Here is a 22312-nt window from a genome sequence, read left to right on the forward strand (position 1 = left end):
TGCAAACATGTTTACGTTGCTCGCATTCAGTAAGATGTTGCGAAATAGACTGTTAGACGCCTGGCCAATAAATATTGGGTCTCTTCCCAAAAATTTATTCCGATGCGTTATTGAAAAGGAGTAAACTACTGGTTTGAAAAAGAGAAACTTCATCGTCAAAGTGCAATATTGTTCTATCTCCTTGACGAAACCTGCTTGAAATTTTTATCGATTCGTTGAACATATCAAGTTATCGAAAACTGGACCATGAGCCTATCATACATACAATGTACTAATCCATCATCCCACCAACTGATTATCAGCATCATCATATTGACTGTAACTTTCCGCAAATTTTAACAATTTAATTTTCATGTTCACTGGCTAAGGTTGAAAATACAAAAATTCAGAGACTCATGCAATGTCAAGTGGATAATGGCATTGTTAATTTTTAATGAAATGTTTTAAGCAATAGTTATCATACGTTCAATTTTTAGATGAAGGTTCTTTGTCTGTTTACTTTATTGAGACGTTAAGAGCAAAATTGCTTGCACTCTTCGAAGGAAGAATAATAACAGTATTCACTGTAATTAATAATTTAATATTAATAATTAACATTAACAACACAATACAACTGGATTTCACTATCCGTTGTTAATTACTTCTCGTGATCTGTGCTCGAATCTTGCAAGCTACAGTAGAGGACCTGGGAAGTGCCTCGCCTACGGTAAGTACACTATGAGGAACTATATTATTTTGAAAAGTTTCCAACGGTCACGGTCCGCTGAATTTGGCTGCACCAGCCGGCGAATTGCTTAAAAATCTTCTACGTATTCACACTCGCGTTAAGGCAATGATGTAATAAATCACAATTTAAGCCCTGAGTATTAAGTTTATTTCAATCCAATTTAAAATAAAAAATGAAAAAAAAAAAAGAAAAAGAAAATAATAATGACAGTGGGAGACCAAATATAAATATAAAATATTTTTCTCGTATTTATTTCTTCAGTAGTAGATATTTACTATACAGACCGTTTTGACGGTCGGGCGCCGTGTATATTGTGTGTTACCATCTTTTATTCCACCAGACTACGAGTAGAAAATACTAGAGCAAAAAATAGCAATCATATAAATAAATGGCAATTATACATAACTTAGAAATAAGTTCACAGCAAAATTCCAGTGTTTAAGCTAGCCAAGTTCACAACATAAACTTTAGAAGAGATAGCCTGTGGTTTTGAGTAATGAAAAGTATATAAATTAGGTTTATTACAAGGTTTGAGTTGGATTAACTGTACTGATTGGAGTATGCTTTAGGTTTAATGCAAATTCATATTATTTACAGTTAATGGTTTGAACCTACACTATTTCATATTATTTATTTATGACTAGCAACTTCCTTTCTAGTTTCAGTAACAAAAGCGATTCATTGTCTCGAGATAATTTTCAGCTTGCATGCAGCCGTGCTTTGAGAGAATTCAAAGCACACTCGTCGAAAGTGTTTACTTGAAAACGTTTTTCAATCCTTTTGTTTTCTGAGAATTCGTACCTGTTTCTTTAAATATGCATTGCTGCAAAACAAACATTTGAGCTGAAGTTTTTCATTCTGGCTGAACCCATACCTACTGCTACTTTTTCTTGTATCAGTAAAATTTGCCTTAAAACTATCTCGTTTCACCGTATCTGACAACCTTTGTTCACTTTCTTTGTGAACTGGTGAAGGTGTAGATATAAACTTTTCAAACCGGGAGAGTAAAAATGATATAACTTATAATTTAATTTACTAAATAAATAATTAATAATGTGTGGAAAATCTGCGACGAATGCAGATTTTTTTCATTAAAACACTCCGTATTATCACACTATACGTGGCTATTCCAATAGCCAGCAATGATTTCCTTAAAAAAAACATGAAATAAAAAATAAAAACAAAGAACCAAACCAACAGAGTAACCGTCACACTTCTAGAAAAATGCGTCTTCACAGGACGTAGGTGGATAATATGACATTGTTAATTTTTAATGATATGTTTTGAGCGATAGGTATCATGTGCCCATGAAGAGGTTCTTTGCCTTGTTTACTTTATTGAGACGTTAAGAGCAAAATTGTTTGCACTTTTCCCTTGAAGCATTAATTCCCGTATATTAAAAACACTCTAACTGGATTTCACTATCCGTTGTCAATTACTTCTCGTGATTTGTGCTCGAATCTTGCAAGCTCCTGTGGAGGACCTCAAAGGTGCCACGCCTACGGTAAGTACACTACGAGGAACTATATTATTTTGAAAAGTTTCCAACGGTCATGGTACGCTGAGTTTGGCTGCACCAGCCGGCGAGAATTCCTTAAAAATATTCTATGTATTCACACTCGCGCTTAGGCAATGATGAAATAAATCACAATTTATGTATTGAGTATTAAGTTTATTTCAATCAAATTTTTGTTTTTTTATCTTTTCAGTAGAAAACCATGCATCTGCGTTATTTTGGTGTGTTCATCGTCATGTGCCATGCACAGCTAACCCAAGCCATTGCGCAGTGCGTTCGCCCCACATATTCAGAGTATGGTCATCATCTTTCCGGTCACGTTATTACAACAAGTAAAACTTTCAGCATTACCGAGTGTGTGATGTTCTGCTTGAACGAGTCTCGCTGCAAGAGTTTGAACTTTCGTTTAAAAGATAAGTCATGTGACTTGAATTCTGCAAACAAACGTACTCATCCAAGGGATTTTGGTCCGAAAGAAGGATCAGTTTATATGAACAAGGTATGGTATTGGCGAATTCTATAAAAAGAAATTAAACGAAATAATGTTTATCTGGCAGTACATATCGAAAAATTATGCTATTTATTTCTAAATCCGTGATCCTCCCACAGTTATGCTGACTTGAGAGACGATAATGTTTTCATACATTTGTCGTCTCACTTTTTCCGCCTGTGATTGGCTCACATATTGAATCAGAAAATGACCTCGCAGTATCTTAATGTGTTCCTCACGTACGATTCCAAATTTCAGGTTCGATTAATAAAATCTCTATCCTTTTCGGTTTAAAAAGTGAGATTTCTGCCTCTGGTTCGGCCTTTTGTCCAAACTTGAGAAGAAAAATACTCTTGTATTAGGCTTTGTTGTTTCACGATTGCGATCAACTAGTGAATACATCCTTTCCCGAATAACCGAAAACATTTTGCAATTATTATATAGGATGCATTTGTGTTATTGACCAACCATATTTCTTGGATGGTTGTTTGTTAAAATAGGGCGTGGTACACGGGGCTCCCAAATATTAGCAACAGAGAAATAAGTAAACAAATAAACAAATGCGTGAATAAATAAATGATTGAATAAACGAAGCCATGTAGTCAATAACACATCAAAACACAACATAACAACTTTATTTATTAAGTGTTGATGTCTTCAGCTTAGAGAGAGCTATTTGGGAACACTAAAAAATAATGGGAAAAAACAATTATAAAATGAGTTTATACAGGGTATTATAAGGCAAATTCATAATTCACTAAAGATCTAAAATTTATCAAAAGTTAAAATTTAAAAGTTAAAAGTTACAGAGTTGTCCCCGCTAAAATATTCAGAAAAATGCTAAGAATATTTTTCAAGGATTTGATATTGAATAAAATGCACGGACCGGTCCAGGATTTGTGCTTACATCACCGCAGGACAGGAGACGCTGTAACCTGGAGGTTAAGTCAGAATTTGGGTAGCGAGTAATTCTCAAGGCAAAGTAGCCTTTTGGGTGAGTAGTGCATGCGACATGTCGGATATTATGTTGTCGCGAACTTTGATAGAAAAGAGCCTCCTTAGCATAGGTAACATCCACAAAACGGTGCCCGTTGATAGAGGCCCGGGTCAGTCGTGTATTAAGAGAGTAAAAATTGCTTCAAAGTAAGAAACAGAGGCATAGCATGTTGACGATATAGGACCAACCCATCACTGATCCGACCGCTATGAGCACGTAACCATAATCTATGATGGTTATTTCTGCCAATAACCATCTACAATCTATAATCTACAGGATGATGAATTCAAGTCTTGTTCAGAAATTCTAAAGAAATTGCCCCATACGGAAAGCGGCTACTACTGGATAACTATTGGAAATAGAGACGTACAAGTTTACTGTGATATGGAAAAACATGGTAAGTACAAAAGGATAAAATAAAAAGCAAAGAGTAAATTGTACTTTAAAAAAACCTTAAATTCTGCCTCTGGTAAGAGAGAAAGGTTACAAGTTCTGTTACTGTTTTTGACCGGTGGCAGTTTTGCTTTAGTTGAAATTTCGGCCAATGCACTGAGGTTGAATTGTCACTATTGCCAGTGATAGAGCTTCTGAGTACCTTTTCAATCCCAAGTATCCGATATATCCCATGCTAAAAATGTATAAGCGTTTCCTGGGAAAAGTAGGTCTGTACATTTTGTCAAGGAAACAATCGCGGGAGTAAAAAAGGAGCAAATAAAGGTATATATTGAGGTATTAGTTGTTTCGCATTTGCACATTTATTCACTTAATCTTTTTCTTTTTCTCCCTTCTTGCTACCAAGAAAATTTCTTAAGCATGAAATCGTGAAATTCCCTTTTAATGCTATCGGAAAGTTTATCACCGAGTAAGCGTCCTATCTACAGTTTTCTCAGCTCACTTTTATATTTATCGAACAAAGACAACGTTTATAAACTGAAATGCGGCTACATTTTGTATTTTAATTTTATGCAGGCGGTGGATGGACCTTAGCCGTGAGCATCAGCTCCAAGAACAACGATCATCTTCAAAGCGCAGCCAACAACTGTCTCAACTCCGTACTGTGCGTTCCTTTTACGGACAAGAACCAGGGTAGAAAATTGAGTGACAGCGATATACATGAAGTAGCAAAGGAAGAAGGTGAATATGAAAAAAGACAAATAACAATAATGATAATAATAACAAAAATGGTAATAACAGTATGACATAAAGAGCGCCTATATTGAGGATTTGATCAATCCAAATTCTGAGTTTACATAATGTGTGTTTAATAGCTCTTTTTAATGTGCATTATAACATTCTTATTTATGACTCATTATAAATCATTGTCAAGACCCCTCCCTATTCAATGTTGCATTTTGCAGCTCAAAGATAACGGGAATCGCCAATCATCAATTGCAGACTGTAAAGATTAGTCTTCTGCGATTCGTAAAGCGGCCGGCGCTTCGCGAAACTCATCCAAGCTAGACCTTAGTCAGTTAACAAAGTGATTGGTGAAACAGGCAGAAATAATTGGTATTTTCAACGATCTGATAAATCAATTGAAAATTTTCTCTAAATGACAAAACGTCTCCTGTTTTTATTTTTTATTATTTTTATTTTTTATTTATTCATTTACTTTACTAGTTAAAACAGCAAACAGGTTAACAGTGATGCATATAAAGGTTTTCTATTCCTAAGTGGGTTTGTCAAGTAAAGGTGAAGGCTGTGTATTCAACTATGACTTTACAAAGCGAGATTAGTTATTCACTATTGTTATGGTAACAACATTCAGACACGATCGGTCGTACATCTATATATCAAAATGTTGTCTTGTAAATGTAAGGGTATACACTTAAATCACTTTATAATGGGTAACGAAACACTTCTTTGCACTGCAGTCAAAAGTATTTTTGTGTCCTTCCAGGAACTTTTAGGGTCGACGTGTTACAAAGTGATGGCGCTTTCTTGCATACAGTATTTTATCAGGTAAATGTCTGATACTCATTTATTTGATCATTTATTCCATACGTTATTTTACGGAAAACGACTTCATGAAAAATGTACCGAAGCTGGAAGGTAACGAAATTTATTCAAAACCAATACGATGAGCGAATAATTGAACACAGAATGTTTCTAAGATGAATTAAAGCTGTTACTTCAATCTCGTTTCCTTTTTTATGGAATCAGAGCATGTCGTTGATAGCAAGAGCATGAATTTTTAAGTGGTTAGTTTAAGAATATGAAAAAGTAAAATAAGCTCTTCACGATTATACTATGAATTAGTCTCGTTTTTTTCTTACTTTTAAGATACCCAGTGGGCAAAACAAATTCAACTCAACATGTCATCAGGGAAAGTAAGTTAACTATTTTTGTTTCTATTAATCGTTTTTGCCCAACTTGATTGTCGCATTTCAAACAGCAATACCAAAAGGCAACCTTAGAAAGCGCATGTATCACGAAAACAGTGCTATGGAATTTGGGTGTTTATTTAAACAACAAAAAGTGCTTCTCGTTGAAAGAATGAAGTTGACATCAATATAGCACAGAGCCGGAACACCGATTAGCGTGGCGATAAGGGAAATCGTTCCACATGTCAAGCTATACCCATAAGCCGTCACAAATTCTCGACACTTCCCCAATTTATTATAGTTTAACGCATTTGAAGTTCTTTCTTAGTGTAAAACTATGAAAGACTGGCTGACCGCTTCAATTCCCAATGCGATATAGGGCTGTTGCTTGATTACTTATCCCGAAAAAAAAGAAAAAAACCTTTCTTTTATTTCAGTTGTCCACGTATTATCATATCCCACTCCTATCCAAATGGTTGGGAGAGTAGCAGCTGCACAGGGATTAAAAAGGGATATCTTATCGCGCCGAACAACTACTGGGGTAAGTAAATATGTAAAAAGGTAAATGTGTTCGTGGATATGTAATAGTTTTGCGGATTACGTATTCCCAGCGTGTGTAAAAGCCTGTTCCAAGCGTTCAATGTGACAAAGCGGAGCGCGAACTTTAAACGACACGACGATAAAGGCGGAACCAAAAACAAATGAGGCTTGAGTCGGGGCCCGCCACGGACCCGTTTCTTTTTGCTCCGCAGTTACTATTGCCCCGTTTACTATCGCGCTTTGTTTTACTTATTGAACATCTGGAACAGCTTGGCGTTTAAGTAAAACCCTCTCTTCCACTACGAAGGAAGAAACGATGACACAGACAATAGTAACCCTTGGGAGTATCCAAGGGAGCAAGTACTTCCAGGCATTTTGGCTGACAGAAACTAAAAGCCAATTAATCCCAATTGCTTACCAGAGCAAAGCATATAAATAACAGAAGCCATTCAGAGTAATGCCAGGAAATACAAGCGATCAAGTTTCACTTTTCAGTATTTGAACACCCTTTGACTTATTGTGCGAATTTGTTCAAAAATAACTATAGTTTTTGATGGACATGATAACGCAGAGTGCGGCGGCCCGATTTGGTATTCGTCCCAATACGGTGAGTAATAATAATAAGATAATAGATATAAGATAGTAGTTTCCACAATCATTTATTATTTATGATAATAAGCAAATATTACTGTAAATTTTTTAAAGCTAATTTACTAGCATCTTTGACTTCTTTCTCTTGACCAAACGAAATAAAGCGTTATTCCCCAATAGTCAGATAGACCGAGTTTCTTTGGATGGATCTAGGGAACAGCTCCATATGAATTTTTACAATTTATTCCTCAACCTTTTCTATGTTTTGTTCTTGCTTGTTTGTTTGTTTGTTTTTTCTTTTGTTTTTGTTTTTTTTAATCTAGTTTTCCCTTACCTTTTCCTTTTTTCCCAGTGGTAGTTCAAAGAGTGTAGCATACTTTCGTTGATAATGGTTTATAATATCTGATTCAAGAGAGCCTTGATGCTTGGCATGTTGCAAACATATCATTTTTCTGTTAATAATTTCATCCCAAACAGGTAACAGAAAACGTGCCCTGTATGGTTACACAATTGGCGGCAATCGTGGAATATACAATAACTATGCGGGGATGATGTACATTAAATAACATTGGACAGGTGTTGGCATAGATAAATCTGATGTGATATGTAAAGTTACCATGATTTACACAACCTTTAATCGAAAATTTATCAAGGGGAAAATTATTTCTTACATAGCGTTCAAGGGGACAAAACTCCTTTCACATACAGTTCGCCGTAGTAGAGCTATGGATTAACCGAGGAAATGTACCGATGATGATTGATAGAACGATTTATTTGTAATTCCTATAAGACTTAAGAGTTGACTTCAGATCTATTACTGATTAATCTATGACTGATTATAGTTAGAAGTTTGTAGAACGCTCTGCACTAAACGCCATAACGGAAATTGATTCCTGCCTAACAGATATCTTGAGCATGCAAACAGTAAATAACTCAATAAAAGAAAAAAAATAATTAGAATAAGTTATTAACTACGTAAATAGAAAACTTGGTAAATCAATACAAAAAATTTAAAATTTGAACATAAATAAAGAAATGATTGCAAATACGATTGATAGGTCTTATTTATCTTAGTAGTGACGTATACTAAACACAGCGAGAGAAAACCAAGATTCGGGACGGCCATTAAATCCATGAAAACCATGCATTAAATTAGCAGAGTGGAATAACTTAAAAGTGATGAATTGAGCAAGCGCAACTTTTCTGAGAAGGAAACCAGAAAAAATCCAGTTTAAGTTAACGTTAAATCCGCCATCTTTCCCATCTTATTGGACGAATTACAAATGCTGGAAACAAACTGCAAATCCACGGTGCTGGTTTAATTTCTGTTATTTCGCAGTGCGTTATTACATTACTAGGCCCAGATAATCAAAGCGGAGGCATTCGCCAATAAATAATGCTATTTTTATGATTTTAAGGCGAAGTTTTAACGTCGTTCAGATTTCATTAAAATTTCCACCAGCTCCGTTAGGAAATGATTTGATTTAACAACAGTCGTTTATAGGCGAAAACATCTATAGTCAGGCGCCATGCACTACATTTCATAGCAAACTTATTTTAAGTAAACTCCGTGTGTCGAATTCAAGTTCTCTCGTGATAGGGGTTCTGCCATACGGACCGTTTCCACCCAAACGTTTATACCCCGCGTGCGCTCATTCACCTTTAATCTACAAAAGAAGATAGGATAAATATAGGATCCCAAGATCTGATCATTAATTCTCCTTCCTGTCTGCCATACAATTCTTATGATGTTAGTTCAGAGGATTTGGTATTGGATCAACTAAATAATCCTCTCAATACTATTTTTCTTTATTCTCATCGCTTGTGTACTTGATATCGGAAAGATATTGTGAGGGGATCAGAAATTCTGTCTCGATCATTCATAGGAGTCAAAGGGTTAAGAGAAACAGTATGTAGGTTTGAATACTCAAAAGTCTATCTGTTTTAGTTGAGAGCTGAAGGAGAATTTCACTGCAATGAGTCGTGTTTGGTCTACGTTTAATGCACTCATTCAATTGAGCATCCAACATCAAATTTAAACTGAGATTGCATCAGGCTGAGGATGAACAATTCAAGCGAAGGGAAACTTTCATTAGATAAGAGACTGAAGGTACGTAATAGCTTTCATATATATATATATATATATATATATATATATATATATATATATATATATATATTATACTTTTTGTCCACAAGTGGACAAGCTGTTGTAGTTGAGAAACCCTTCCGGAAACCAAACTGCTTGTTGGACAATAAATTATTGGTAATCAAGTACTGATACAACTGCAAGTGTACCGCTCTCTCCAAAATCTTGCTTAGTGTAGGGAGGGTTGAGATGGGGCGGTAGTTGGAAGCGTTAGTCCTGTCACCTGACTTAAATAATGCCGTGATTTTCGCGCATTTCCACAATTTGGGAAATTGACTGGTGCGAATTGAGAGATTCAAAAGTTTAACAACAGATGGTGCAATTGTGTGAGCTGAGATTTTAAGAAGTCTTGCGCTAATTTTGTCAAGACCAATCGCTTTGTTTGCTTTCAATGACAAAAGCTGCTCAAGCACAAAAGATTGATCCAATTCAGTCAACTCGAACTGGAAAAGCGGGTGTTTTGAAATGGAGTTTAAATTCAAGACGGAAGTCTGTATTCTACTTGCTAGAATTCGGCCAATGGAAGCAAAGAAGCTATTCATTGAAGAAGCAATGGATTGGGATGTTATATGCTGAACACCATCAGAGATGATACACTGAATACTCTCTAAAGATGAGTTCCGATTGCATGCTTCGTTCACTGCTTTCCACACCTTTTCTGAGTCACCCTTGGCTTCCTCGATCATGTCACAGTAATATTTAGACTTGGCAGTTCGTACTAAGCCATTAACTTTGTTCCTAAGCTTTGCATACATTGACCAATGACGCGCCGAGTTCGATTTTCGCGCCTTTCTATGCGCCCAGTCACGTTCTTTCATAGTATCACTTATTTGACTGTTCATCCATTGACACGCCTTCTTTTTACTGGTGCTTGTTGATCAGCAACCTCCGAAAACATTTTATTCCACGTAAACAAGGCATCGTCGACGTTGTCCTCGTTTTCAACAATATGCCAGGGAATATTCCTAAGATCATCATTAAATAAAGTCGGATTAAAATTCTTATAGGAGCGATACTCGAGTATTCTCGGTTTAGTCTTTGTTGTAATACTAGCTTTAATTATGCAAAATACCAGAAAATGGTCGCTAAGCGGTACCGGAACAACACCAGATTTGACAATGCGGTGTTCATTATTAGCAAAAACCAAGTCCGCGAGGTGTCAGTTATGCGCGTCGGTTCTTTTATTAACTGAGTGAAGTTGTAGGCCCGCGAAAAGTTAAGAAGTTCTTGTTTTATCTCTTTTGGGCAATTTAGAGCTCGCCATCATGTCTGCGTTTAAATCGCCTTGAATTACCACATCCGATTTTTCCAGATCCACAGATGACATACTCTCATGTAGCGAAGAAATAAAGGTCTGAAAGTCAGAATCCGGTGCTCTATAAGCGCAGCAGACGAGTGTTGGCTTGCATTTGTTTCTAATCAACTCAATCCATAAACACTCCTGACCGCCAGTTTTAATATCATTCCGCAGGCGAAAAGCCAAACCCTCTCTCACATAGATAGCTACACCACCATATCCCTCTTTAATGCCAGTGCGATCCTGACGAACGCACACGAATCCAGGAAGATTAATTTCTGTGTCGTAAATATTCCCATCCAAACATGTCTCGGATAGAGTTAGAATGTCTACTGTTTTACTGTCGATTCCCTCAAGGCGCAAAGAGTCGGTCTTGTGTACGAGACTTCGTATGTTTAAGTGAGCAATTTTTAGTCCACGAGTGTTCCTTATGTCGTCTAGTGTTTGGTAGCCGGGGTTAGACTCGATATCGCCAGCCAGAGCAATTAAAGCTAGGGCGAAACAGGCTCGATGAAAGAGCATACAAAGCATAACAGCTTTGAGCGAATTACTAAACTCTTTATCTCCGGAAGGATTCCTCTGTTGACGTAAATTACCCGCAATTTCAGTTCTGCAGCTCACTTTTGAGACAAAATACACATCACTGTCGTTTAGAAAAGTGCTCTTCTGCAGATATAAGGACTTGTAGTTTACAAAAGACACATAAATGCAGAGAAATATACAAATGTTCGCAGAGAGCCTAAGTTTGCATCCGGCCGCCATGCTAAAGATGAAAGAAGATCTTGTTTTTTCGAAGTTTATAATCTGTATTGATTTATATGTGGTATAAAGTTTAGTATGTTTTAGTATCCTTTGTGTGATGTGCAAGCATTTATAATTTCAGATGTATTTTTTTTGGGAGATTATCTTCTCCTGATAAATGTTTAATTTACAGACAAATCGTGCTGATTACTTTGGCAGTCTGTAAAGTAAGATAACGACGTAAGTCGGTTGTCAATTATTTATTTTAAAAGAATATATGGAGAGGGAAGTGACAAAAAAAGCAACAAGAAGGAGAAGAATTAAATAGCTCATCCGAAGTAAAGCCTTTGTCGAATGTTAATGAAATTACTGAGGCCCAATCTACCAGAAAACGCCATGTATTACCAAATGAATGTTTTGGGTTGTCGTGATTATGAGTGATCCATATAAATCTGAAACTGTTTAATACTTCAGAATGACTCATCAGGTTTGCCTAGATCATAGTTTTATGTTTTCAAGCAGGTCAGCCAGGAAAAAAAATGGCAAGGAAAGTTCCTGCAGATAGAAGCTTTTTCTAAAAACCCGTTTTTCCATATTCCATAAGTATCATTTTCATTGTATAATATTCTTTTCATCTCAGGACACCAAGAGCAGAATTAGGAAAAGCAACCAATCTCCATGTAGATGGTCATTACCTGAGTAAGTGTATGCACGATGAAGACGAGAAGTTTGGCCTGCGAGTAACTAATATCAGAGGAGACAAGTGGATTGCTTATGGTGATGGAATGCTTCATAAAAGCGAAGACAATTTTAAACATGTTGTCGAGGCTATTCAGAAATCAGTCAACCAAGTGTATGAAGCCTACCAAGACCCTAATAAAGTTATCGACATCGCTGAGGTTACCAATATCATCCATAAAAAAAATTAAATAACAAGAATAATAACTTTAGATAATTCCTCAGAAGTTCTCAAAAGCATTTCAATTAAGAGATGAGAATTCAAGCACCTCATCTTGGGAACTAATAACAAACTTCCCACATAAAGGCAGGTTATTTTAACATTAATACTCAAGTAGGTAAAGTCCACAGGAAGAAAAGTTATTATCGCCATGATAGACAAAATACAAGTTAACACCAATAAGATGTTATTGCCGATTTCAGGGGTAGAGAATTTCTCAAATAAAACAAACCTAAAACGCTCTAAAATCTCCTTGCGGACTCAAAAAAAAGACTCGTTCTCAAGATTTAGTCTGATATTTCTGCACCTTGCCTTTTCTGGAGACCTATAGAGAGCCGCTTTCCTTCCACGTGTCGAGTCTGACGTAGTTTAGGTCAACGTCACCTTCGTTTGTTTTCAGTAAGGATGTCACTGAAAATTTCCGGTTCGATATTTAAACGTCAAAAAACCGAAAAAATTTTAAATTGTATTAATTCGTGATCACGTATGTTATTAACTCATCAATTACAATCGGCAAAACTGTGGGTCCTAAACAGTGCTACAAATCAAACAAGTATCATTTGAAATAATGATCAAGAGTTCAGTCGAAAAATAATTCTTGTTTACATCATTTTCTGAGAAACATACGGCAATACATGTCGGATTATCGGACCATGTCTTCAGTGAGGTCTTCAAGCGACCTTTGGCGTTGCCTCCGAAAACAATACCGTTATTTTGAAACGATAACGATTAAACGTGAAGCTGAGAAGCTGAAACTGACAAGAAGCCCTTTACATTCTATGGGAATCCCCCATAGTATAATTCTGTAGCGGCCGACGCGAGCGAAGCAAATTTCAACGACAACTATGAGTTTCGCTAGTGAAGACGCGCTACGAAGCGAGGATGTATTGTACGGAAAAGACTTGAATCATTTATTAGCGTAGTCGAGGTGTCCAAGTACTTATCGTAAAATAACAGTCCCACTTGTAAAGGTTTGACCAAAACGAACTTTCAGATAAGGTGGGCAAAAGGCGCTTTTCGATAAACACGTCTTATCGTTAGCCCAACACGAGATAACTAACTAAAATGCGGTTCTGGGTGGAACTTGAAGATCACGTCCCTAATGGACAAACAATAACGTCGCTACTGCGGTTTAACACGAAACAAACTTATAACAAACCAATGTCCGGTAGCAAAGGCGTGGCAGCCATTACAAATTCTATTTTATTTTATCCCTCGATCACCAGTTCCAACTTAATAGACTATTCATGTGATTTTAATTGGATAATCCGCCACCAGTTGCGATACATAAGTACAAGCCGCTCTTGCGTGACATGATCGAAAGGGATTTAACATCGAAACATCTCACAGATTCAGTGACGTGGTGTTCAAAATAGCGCATAACTCGCATATGATGCATTTGAAGCCTTATTCGGGCCGTATTGAAGAAATTTTGTCATGTATTGCGTCTTAATTAAAGTTTATTTAGCTGAAAGGAAGACGAATGAAATCAACTTCCACCAAATGAGAAGAGTCTGGAACATTTTTTTCCTCTTTGTATTTACAACGTTGGTCCAAGTGTAGGTCATGCACGTCAAAAGAGATGTTATTTAAAGCCTAAAAAGGGATTAACAGATTGGTTTCAGAGATACGGGGAAACCCCTAAAGAACTTACTGATACAGGAAGTCGAACACTTGCGTCTCTATAAGACTGAGATATAGATTAAAATTTAATTTGTACTTTACTTTTCAATCAGTAAAATCACGAGTAGATTCATCTAAAGCTGGTAAGATTCTACGAATATCACTTTTATTTTAGCGTCATCACTGTTCTGCTTGCCACATAGGGTATTCTTATTTTGAGTTTTGTCTCACTTGTTAAATGTGCTATCTTTAACATTTCAATACCTTTTAGACGTAATGGACATTTGAGTAAACATATGTCAATTCCAATCTGTTTCTCATTAGTCAGAAACGACACCGTCAACATGGAGCAGACGAAACCAATTGATGTTTATCATCATGGAAAAGACGTGGTGGATTTTGCGCCATTTGAACACAAGCACATAGGGGATAAAGTCTGCATCACATCCGAAAATATGGGCAGACTAAACAGCCTCAAGCTTCCCAATGGTTTGGTGTTATCTTTAGCGCAAATTATAGCACTAGCGGGAGATTTCTATGGTGTACCTACACAGCCGATTATCGATCCCTCCAATCAGACTAACGATGATCGTTATAGGCGCTTTATTGACGCTTACAACTCGCTGGCACGAGAGCCAAAGGAAAAGTTGCAGCCAGAGTTGAACAAACTTTTGGCTGCACTGGAGCACGAGACCCGTAACCTCAAGAGCCTCAAAGATAAATTGTGGGATAAAATCACTGGGGGTAAATGGATTTGGTTTCTGCCGGTCAAACACGGACGCATGTTGAAGTTAGCTATAACTAATCACGACCATTTTCTTCCCTACGCCAAAGAAGCCTATCTAACGGGTCACAAGCTGGCAATGGACAAAGCTAGAGAGGCGAGTGATAAAACGAACGCTGAAGAAAAGGAGAATCTGCTACACGAAGCCTTATCACTAGATGGGTTTGCCTGCCATTTCCTGACTGACAACTTCTCGAGTGGACACATTCGGTATAAATCACTGTTCTTATTATCATTATTGTGATCGCTATGCTGTTCTTATTGAATTTCTCGTTGTCATCTATGTATGTAATGGGTATTGTTTATGTTTTGGTTTTGTTAACAGTCTCTTCAGATTTTTGTTTGAATAAAGTACAAGAAGAAAGGAAAAGAAAGTATTGCTTAAATGAAATTCTGTTTTCAGGACACCGAGAGATGTCTTGGCAAGGGAAATTAATCCACGCAATCTTGGTCATTACTTGAGCAAGTGTATGCACGACGAAGATGGAAAAATGGGCCTCCGTGTGGCAAATAAAAGAGGAGATGGGTGGGCAGCATTCGGAGATGGACTGCTTCTCAATGAAGAAAACAAACAAAACCTAAAGTTTGTGATCGAGGCTGTTGGGAAGTCAGTTGACCAAGTGTTTGAAGCTTACAATTATAATGGGTAACGAAACACTTCTTTGCACTGCAGTCAAAAGTATTTTTGTGTCCTTCCAGGAACTTTTAGGGTCGATGTGTTACAAAGTGATGGCGCTTTCTTGCATACAGTATTTTATCAGGTAAATGTCTGATACTCATTTATTTGATCATTTATTCTATACGTTATTTTACGGAAAACGACTTCATGAAAAATGTACCGAAGCTGGAAGGTAACGAAATTTATTCAAAACCAATATGATGAGCGAATAATTGAACACAGAATGTTTCTAAGATGAATTAAAGCTGTTACTTCAATCTCGTTTCCTTTTTTATGGAATCAGAGCATGTCGTTGATAGCAAGAGCATGAATTTTTAAGTGGTTAGTTTAAGAATATGAAAAAGTAAAATAAGCTCGTCACGATTATACTATGAATTAGTCTCGTTTTTTTCTTACTTTTAAGATACCCAGCGGGCAAAACAAATTCAACTCAACATGTCATCAGGGAAAGTAAGTTAACTATTTTTGTTTCTATTAATCGTTTTTGCCCAACTTGATTGTCGCATTTCAAACAGCAATACCAAAAGGCAACCTTAGAAAGCGCATGTATCACGAAAACAGTGCTATGGAATTTGGGTGTTTATTTAAACAACAAAAAGTGCTTCTCGTTGAAAGAATGAAGTTGACATCAATATAGCACAGAGCCGGAACACCGATTAGCGTGGCGATAAGGGAAATCGTTCCACATGTCAAGCTATACCCATAAGCCGTCACAAATTCTCGACACTTCCCCAATTTATTATAGTTTAACGCATTTGAAGTTCTTTCTTAGTGTAAAACTATGAAAGACTGGCTGACCGCTTCAATTCCCAATGCGATATAGGGCTGTTGCTTGATTACTTATTCTGAAAAAAAAGAAAAAAACCTTTCTTTTATTTCAGTTGTCCACGTATCCCACTCCTATCCAAATGGTTGGGAGAGTAGCAGCTGCACAGGGATTGAAAAGGGATATCTTATCGCGCCGAACAACTACTGGGGTAAGTAAATATGTAAAAAGGTAAATGTGTTCGTGGACATGTAATAGTTTTGCGGATTGCATATTCCCAGCGTGTGTAAAAGCCTGTTCCAAGCGTTCAATGTGACAAAGCGGAGCGCGAACTTTAAACGACACGATGATAAAGGCGGAACCAAAAACAAAGGAGGCTTGAGTCGGGGCCCGCCACGGACCCGTTTCTTTTTGCTCCGCAGTTACTATTGCGCCGTTTACTATCGCGCTTTGTTTTACTTATTGAACATCTGGAACAGCTTGGCGTTTAAGTAAAACCATCTCTTCCACTACGAAGGAAGAAACGATGACACAGACCGTCGTAACCCTTGGGAGTATCCAAAAGAGCAAGTACTTGCAAAGGCAAAGGGGATCTTCCAGGCATTTTGGCTGACAGAAACTAAAAGCCAAGTAATCTCAATTGCTTACCAGAGCAAAGCATATAAATAACAGAAGCCATTCAGAGTAATGCCAGGAAATACAAGCGATCAAGTTTCACTTTTCAGTATTTGAACACCCTTTGACTTATTGTGCGAATTTGTTCAAAAATAACTATAGTTTTTGATGGACATGATAACGCAGAGTGCGGCGGCCCGATTTGGTATTCGTCCCAATACGGTGAGTAATAATAATAAGATAATAGATATAAGATAGTAGTTTCCACAATCATTTATTATTTATGATAATAAGCAAATATTACTGTAAATTTTTTAAAGCTAATTTACTAGCATCTTTGACTTCTTTCTCTTGACCAAACGAAATAAAGCGTTATTCCCCAATAGTCAGATAGACCGAGTTTCTTTGGATGGATCTAGGGAACAGCTCCATATGAATTTTTACAATTTATTCCTCAACCTTTTCTATGTTTTGTTCTTGCTTGTTTGTTTGTTTGTTTTTTCTTTTGTTTTTGTTTTTTTTAATCTAGTTTTCCCTTACCTTTTCCTTTTTTCCCAGTGGTAGTTCAAAGAGTGTAGCATACTTTCGTTGATAATGGTTTATAATATCTGATTCAAGAGAGCCTTGATGCTTGGCATGTTGCAAACATATCATTTTTCTGTTAATAATTTCATCCCAAACAGGTAACAGAAAACGTGCCCTGTATGGTTACACAATTGGCGGCAATCGTGGAATATACAATAACTATGCGGGGATGATGTACATTAAATAACATTGGACAGGTGTTGGCATAGATAAATCTGATGTGATATGTAAAGTTACCATGATTTACACAACCTTTAATCGAAAATTTATCAAGGGGAAAATTATTTCTTACATAGCGTTCAAGGGGACAAAACTCCTTTCACATACAGTTTGCCGTAGTAGAGCTATGGATTAACCGAGGAAATGTACTGATGATGATTGATAGAACGATTTATTTGTAATTCCTATAAGACTTAAGAGTTGACTTCAGATTTATTACTGATTAATCTATGACTGATTATAGTTAGAAGTTTGTAAAACGCTCTGCACTAAACGCCATAACGGAAATTGATTCCTGCCTAACAGATATCTTGAGCATGCAAACAGTAAATAACTCAATAAAAGAAAAAAAATAATTAGAATAAGTTATTAATTACGTAAATAGAAAACTTGGTAAATCAATACAAAAAATTTAAAATTTGAACATAAATAAAGAAATGATTGCAAATACGATTGATAGGTCTTACTTATCTTAGTAGTGACGTATACTAAACACAGCGAGAGAAAACCAAGATTCGGGACGGCTATTAAATCCATGAAAACCATGCATTAAATTAGCAGAGTGGAATAATTTTTAAGCAAATGAAGATCATCGCAGTATATACTCAACTTAAGCAGTTGAGAAATAAGGCCTGAAACTGCTTAAGTTGAGTATATACTGCGATGATCTTCATTTGCTTAAAATGTATTTTCCGCAGTACAAATATATGACTTTCATGTATTCTTATCACAGAGTGGAATAACTTAAAAGTGATGAATTGCGCAAGCGCAACTTTTCTGAGAAGGAAACCAGAAAAAATCCAGTTTAAGTTACCGTTAAATCCGCCATCTTTCCCATCTTATTGGACGAATTACAAATGCTCGAAACAAACCGCAAATCCACGGTGCTGGTTTAATTTCTGTTATTTCGCAGTGCGTTATTACATTACTAGGCCCAGATAATCAAAACGGAGGCATTCGCCAATAAATAATGCTATTTTTATAATTTTAAGGCGAAGTTTTAACGTCGTTCAGATTTCATAAAAATTTCCACCAGCTCCGTTAGGAAATGATTTGACTTAACAACAGTCGTTTATAGGCGAAAACATCTATAGTCAGGCACCATGCACTACATTTCATAGCAAACTTATTTTAAGTTAACTCCGTGTGTCGAATTTAAGTTCTCTCGTGATAGGGGTTCTGCCATACGGACCGTTTCCACCCAAACGTTTATACCCCGCGTGCGCTCATTCACCTTTAATCTACAAAAGAAGGTAGGATAAATATAAGATCCCAAGATCTGATCATTAATTCTCCTTTCTGTCTGCCATACAATTCTTATGATGCTAGTTCAGAGAATTTGGTATTGGATCAACTAAATAATCCTCTCAATGCTATTTTTCTTTATTCTCATCGCTTGTGTACTTGATATCGGAAGGATATTGTGAGGGGATCAGAAATTCTGTCTCGGTCATTCATAGGAGTCAAAGGGTTAAGAGAAACAGTATGTAGGTTTGAATACTCAAAAGTCTATCTGCTTTAGCCGAGAGCTGAAGGGGAATTACACTGAAATGAGTCGTCTTTGGTCTACGTTTAATGCACTCATTCAATTGAGCATCCAACATCAAATTTAAACTGAGATTGCATCAGGCTGGGGATAAACAATTCAAGCGAAGGGAAACTTTCATTAGATAAGAGACTGAAGGTACGTAATAGCTTTCATATATATATATATTTTATACTTTTTGTCCACAAGTAGTTAATCATTTAGTAGGAGGTTTAATTTTTGTTTTCAGTGAGCACCCTCAAGCGAATTATCGACCCCGATATGTCCAAACCAAACTTAACCGAACCAAAAGTCATCAAGGGATATGAAATAAATCATTGAAACTTGTTACTAAAAACCGACGAGCTGACAGGTAAAATGTAATAAAGATGATTGTTGATGGTAACAGCAAGGAAAAGCCGAAAACTCCAAAAACCTTTGCAAGCTATTACCAACTGATACATAGGAAACCACAATCATGTCGAGTGTCGATGAAGATACAGAGCCGGGTTAATCACGATTTGTTATTCAATATATTTATTTGTTTCTCTTCGAGTCCAACAGATCCCTTAAGTGCACAAAAAGTAGAAAACTTGTGATATCAACGGAAAAAAAGCAAACAAAGAAAATCAGTGCCTTTGTAAACAAGCTAATTAAATGTTAAATATATACGTAAATGAACACATGAAAAATCAATAATCATTAAATACATGGACGGTTGAGAGGTTGTTTCACTAATCTTTCAAGAGATTTGTAAACTCCACTTGTTTCATTCAAACGCAGCAAAAACATAGGCAACTTTTTGGTCAGAAGTTACTACAATCTAATAATCAACCCGGTACTTTCAAATTTCGCGACAAAATGCAAAACTTGTCCTTTCATTCATAAAGTTAATAAAATATCGGTCCCTAAGTGATCCATTAACGCCACTTATCATTTTACCTGCATCTCCACCGATGCATGCTCAGATATCAATATTGCAAAATTTTTTAAGTTTATGACCAGGACTAAGTTTGCACTTCGAGAATATTGCGGAAGATTTCACTGGAGCAAATCGGAGAAAATTAAAAGTAATCTAAAATTACCTCTAGCCAGCTAGTGCCTCCCTTTGTGGCGTTTTGGAAAACAAAAGCCTAGCCTTTGTGCATTACATTTGATAATTTTTGTTTATCTCAGAGACAGAAAAATTTCAAAAAATTCTCTATAAAAGCATAACACGGGCGTGCGCGTCATATTCACGTCTTCATCCGCAGTTCAAATATGTGACTTTCATATAATGTTTTAATGTATAATGTTTACGAACCTTGTGATGCCCTCCTAGATTTGTTTGTGAGTCGAACTTTCTGTCACACGAAGCTAGGATGTGGCCTGTTGTAAATTAGCTAATGAAAAAGCATCTTTGTTTTTCTTTTGCATAAGAGAATTTTGTATTAAATCAGAAAATAAAGTTCATTTACACGCATGACTTCACCTGTGGGTATTTTGAGCAATTTAAGACAAGATCGTTGACAGCGTAGCGAAATGTTTTCCTGAAACAAAATTATCAACGCGCTGAAGCGTAGCAGAGGGAATATTAACCCTTTTACATCATTTAAACCATCGGGTTGAAAATGTTATTAAACATTTGGTTCATACGTCAGCTGAGCGTTCATCGAGATATGAAGCACCTAGGAAGTTGGGAAGTTTGGAACTCTTACGCATCTTTCGTGCTCTCCAAACTTCCCGCGTGCTTCATATCTCGATGAACGCACGATGAAAAATGATATATTATCACCGATTTTAGGGGTATGAGAATTTCTCAAATGAAGCAAACCCCAAAACACTTCAGAACCTCCTTGCAAAATCAAAATGAAGACTGGTTCTCATGATTTGGTCTGATATTTCTCTCTTGCTTTTTCAGGAGACCTACTATAGAGGGCCCCTTTCTCTCCACGTGTCGAGTCTGACGAAGTTAATGTCAGCGTCGCTTCCGTTTTTTTCATTAAGCATGTCACTGAAAATTTCCGGCTCGATATTGAGAACGTCAAAAACCCGCTCTGCTATTCATTGTTATGGTGCGTAACAGTTCTGAACGCACGCCACGCGGTCTTAGAAATTTAAGTCTCGTTGTAAGCACGTGGAACAGTGCCATATATGGAGCGATAAAACTCGTGCCTCATGCATGCTTGTTTGGTTATGTATAGATAAACGAAATCACTTATAAATGTCAATCAAATTAAAAATAATTAACGTATCGAACAGTTTCCAACAGATTCTAAACGGTGGTGCAAATGAAACAAGTGTCGTTTGAAAGAATGATCACGAGTTCAGTCGAAAAATAATTCCTATCTGAAATCGACAACAATAGATGACGAATTATCGGACCACGTCTCCGGTGAGGTCTTTAAGCCACCTTAGGCACAATACTGTTATTTAGACACGATAATGATGAAATGCGAAGGTCAAAGCTAAAGCTGACAAGAAGCCTCTTACATTCTATGGAAATCCTTCATAGTCTGAGCCATATAATTCGATTTTATTTTATTGCTCGATAACCAGTTCCAACTTTATAGGCAATTCACGTGATTTAAATTGGATAATCCACAACCAATTCCGATATATAAGTACAAACCGCTCTTGCGTGGCATAATCGAAAAGGATTTAAACATCTCATAGATTCAGTGATATGGTGTTCAAAATAGTGCTAAACTCACATCTGATGCATTTGAAGCCTCATTCCGACCGTATCGAAGATATTTTGTGATGTATTGCGCAATGATTTAAGGTTATTTAGCGGACAGGAAGATGGATAAAATCATATTCCACGAAATTAGATGAATCCAGGGAATTTTTTTCCTCGTTTCCAATTACAAAGGAGGACCAAGGTAGGTCAAATGAAATGTTTTGTATAACCTAATAAGGGATAACAGATCCGTTTTCGAGAAACGGGGAAACCCCTAAAGAACTAACTGATAGGGGAAGTCGAACACCTGCGGAAGTTCATTTGTAAATTATTTTTCAGTTAGTACTATCAGGAGTAGATTGATCTAAAAGCTGGTAAGATTCTGCGATTAACACTTTTATTTTAGCGTAGTTATTCTGCTTGCCACATATAGGTATTCATATTTGGAGTTTTGTCTCACTTGTTAGATGTGCTATCTATAAAGGGAAAGGAAACAAATATTGCTTTCCTGAAAATGAGTCCAC

General features: G+C 36.6%; 3 protein-coding genes across 14 annotated transcripts in view; all 3 read left to right on the forward strand.

The window, feature by feature from the left end:
* The first annotated feature begins 579 nt into the window (after positions 1 to 579).
* LOC149048922 (uncharacterized) lies at positions 580 to 8236 on the forward strand. 5 transcript variants are annotated; one of them, XM_089200667.1, is made up of 10 exons: positions 637 to 706; positions 2197 to 2231; positions 2437 to 2742; positions 4007 to 4127; positions 4700 to 4864; positions 5631 to 5692; positions 6014 to 6060; positions 6492 to 6595; positions 7142 to 7201; positions 7663 to 8236. In XM_089200667.1, the coding sequence occupies exons 3-10, from the start codon at positions 2446 to 2448 to the stop codon at positions 7749 to 7751; spliced, it is 945 nt and encodes a 314-aa protein (XP_089056793.1). In that variant the 5' UTR covers positions 637 to 706; positions 2197 to 2231; positions 2437 to 2445; the 3' UTR covers positions 7752 to 8236. The 5 variants fall into 5 exon arrangements, with proteins under 5 accessions (XP_089056792.1, XP_089056795.1, XP_089056793.1 ...); XM_089200668.1 differs by having other exon boundaries at positions 641 to 706; positions 2108 to 2231; positions 2440 to 2742; XM_089200666.1 differs by lacking the exon at positions 2197 to 2231 and having other exon boundaries at positions 580 to 706.
* Positions 8237 to 13947: 5711 nt separating this feature from the next.
* LOC149048923 (uncharacterized) lies at positions 13948 to 18049 on the forward strand. 2 transcript variants are annotated; one of them, XM_089200678.1, is made up of 7 exons: positions 13986 to 14096; positions 14278 to 14947; positions 15141 to 15498; positions 15820 to 15866; positions 16298 to 16393; positions 16960 to 17019; positions 17481 to 18049. In XM_089200678.1, the coding sequence occupies exons 3-7, from the start codon at positions 15380 to 15382 to the stop codon at positions 17567 to 17569; spliced, it is 411 nt and encodes a 136-aa protein (XP_089056804.1). In that variant the 5' UTR covers positions 13986 to 14096; positions 14278 to 14947; positions 15141 to 15379; the 3' UTR covers positions 17570 to 18049. The 2 variants fall into 2 exon arrangements, with proteins under 2 accessions (XP_089056803.1, XP_089056804.1); XM_089200677.1 differs by lacking the exons at positions 15820 to 15866; positions 16298 to 16393; positions 16960 to 17019; positions 17481 to 18049 and having other exon boundaries at positions 13948 to 14096; positions 15063 to 15224.
* Positions 18050 to 21338: 3289 nt separating this feature from the next.
* LOC113681326 (uncharacterized) overlaps positions 21339 to 22312 on the forward strand; it is a 40633-nt gene continuing 39659 nt past the window's right edge. The window contains exons 1-2 of one of the 7 annotated variants that reach the window (XM_089200660.1): positions 21339 to 21500; positions 21891 to 21990. The gene's annotated coding sequence lies outside the window, so the exon portion shown is untranslated. Of the gene's footprint in view, positions 21501 to 21890; positions 21991 to 22100; positions 22163 to 22246 lie in introns of those variants that run through there. The other 6 variants (XM_089200661.1, XM_089200657.1, XM_089200659.1 and 3 more) reach the window with 6 other exon arrangements.

The sequence above is a fragment of the Pocillopora damicornis genome, chromosome 3, assembly GCF_964200805.1.
Source record: "Pocillopora damicornis chromosome 3, jaPocDami1.2, whole genome shotgun sequence".
Classification (NCBI taxonomy): Eukaryota; Metazoa; Cnidaria; class Anthozoa; order Scleractinia; family Pocilloporidae; genus Pocillopora; species Pocillopora damicornis.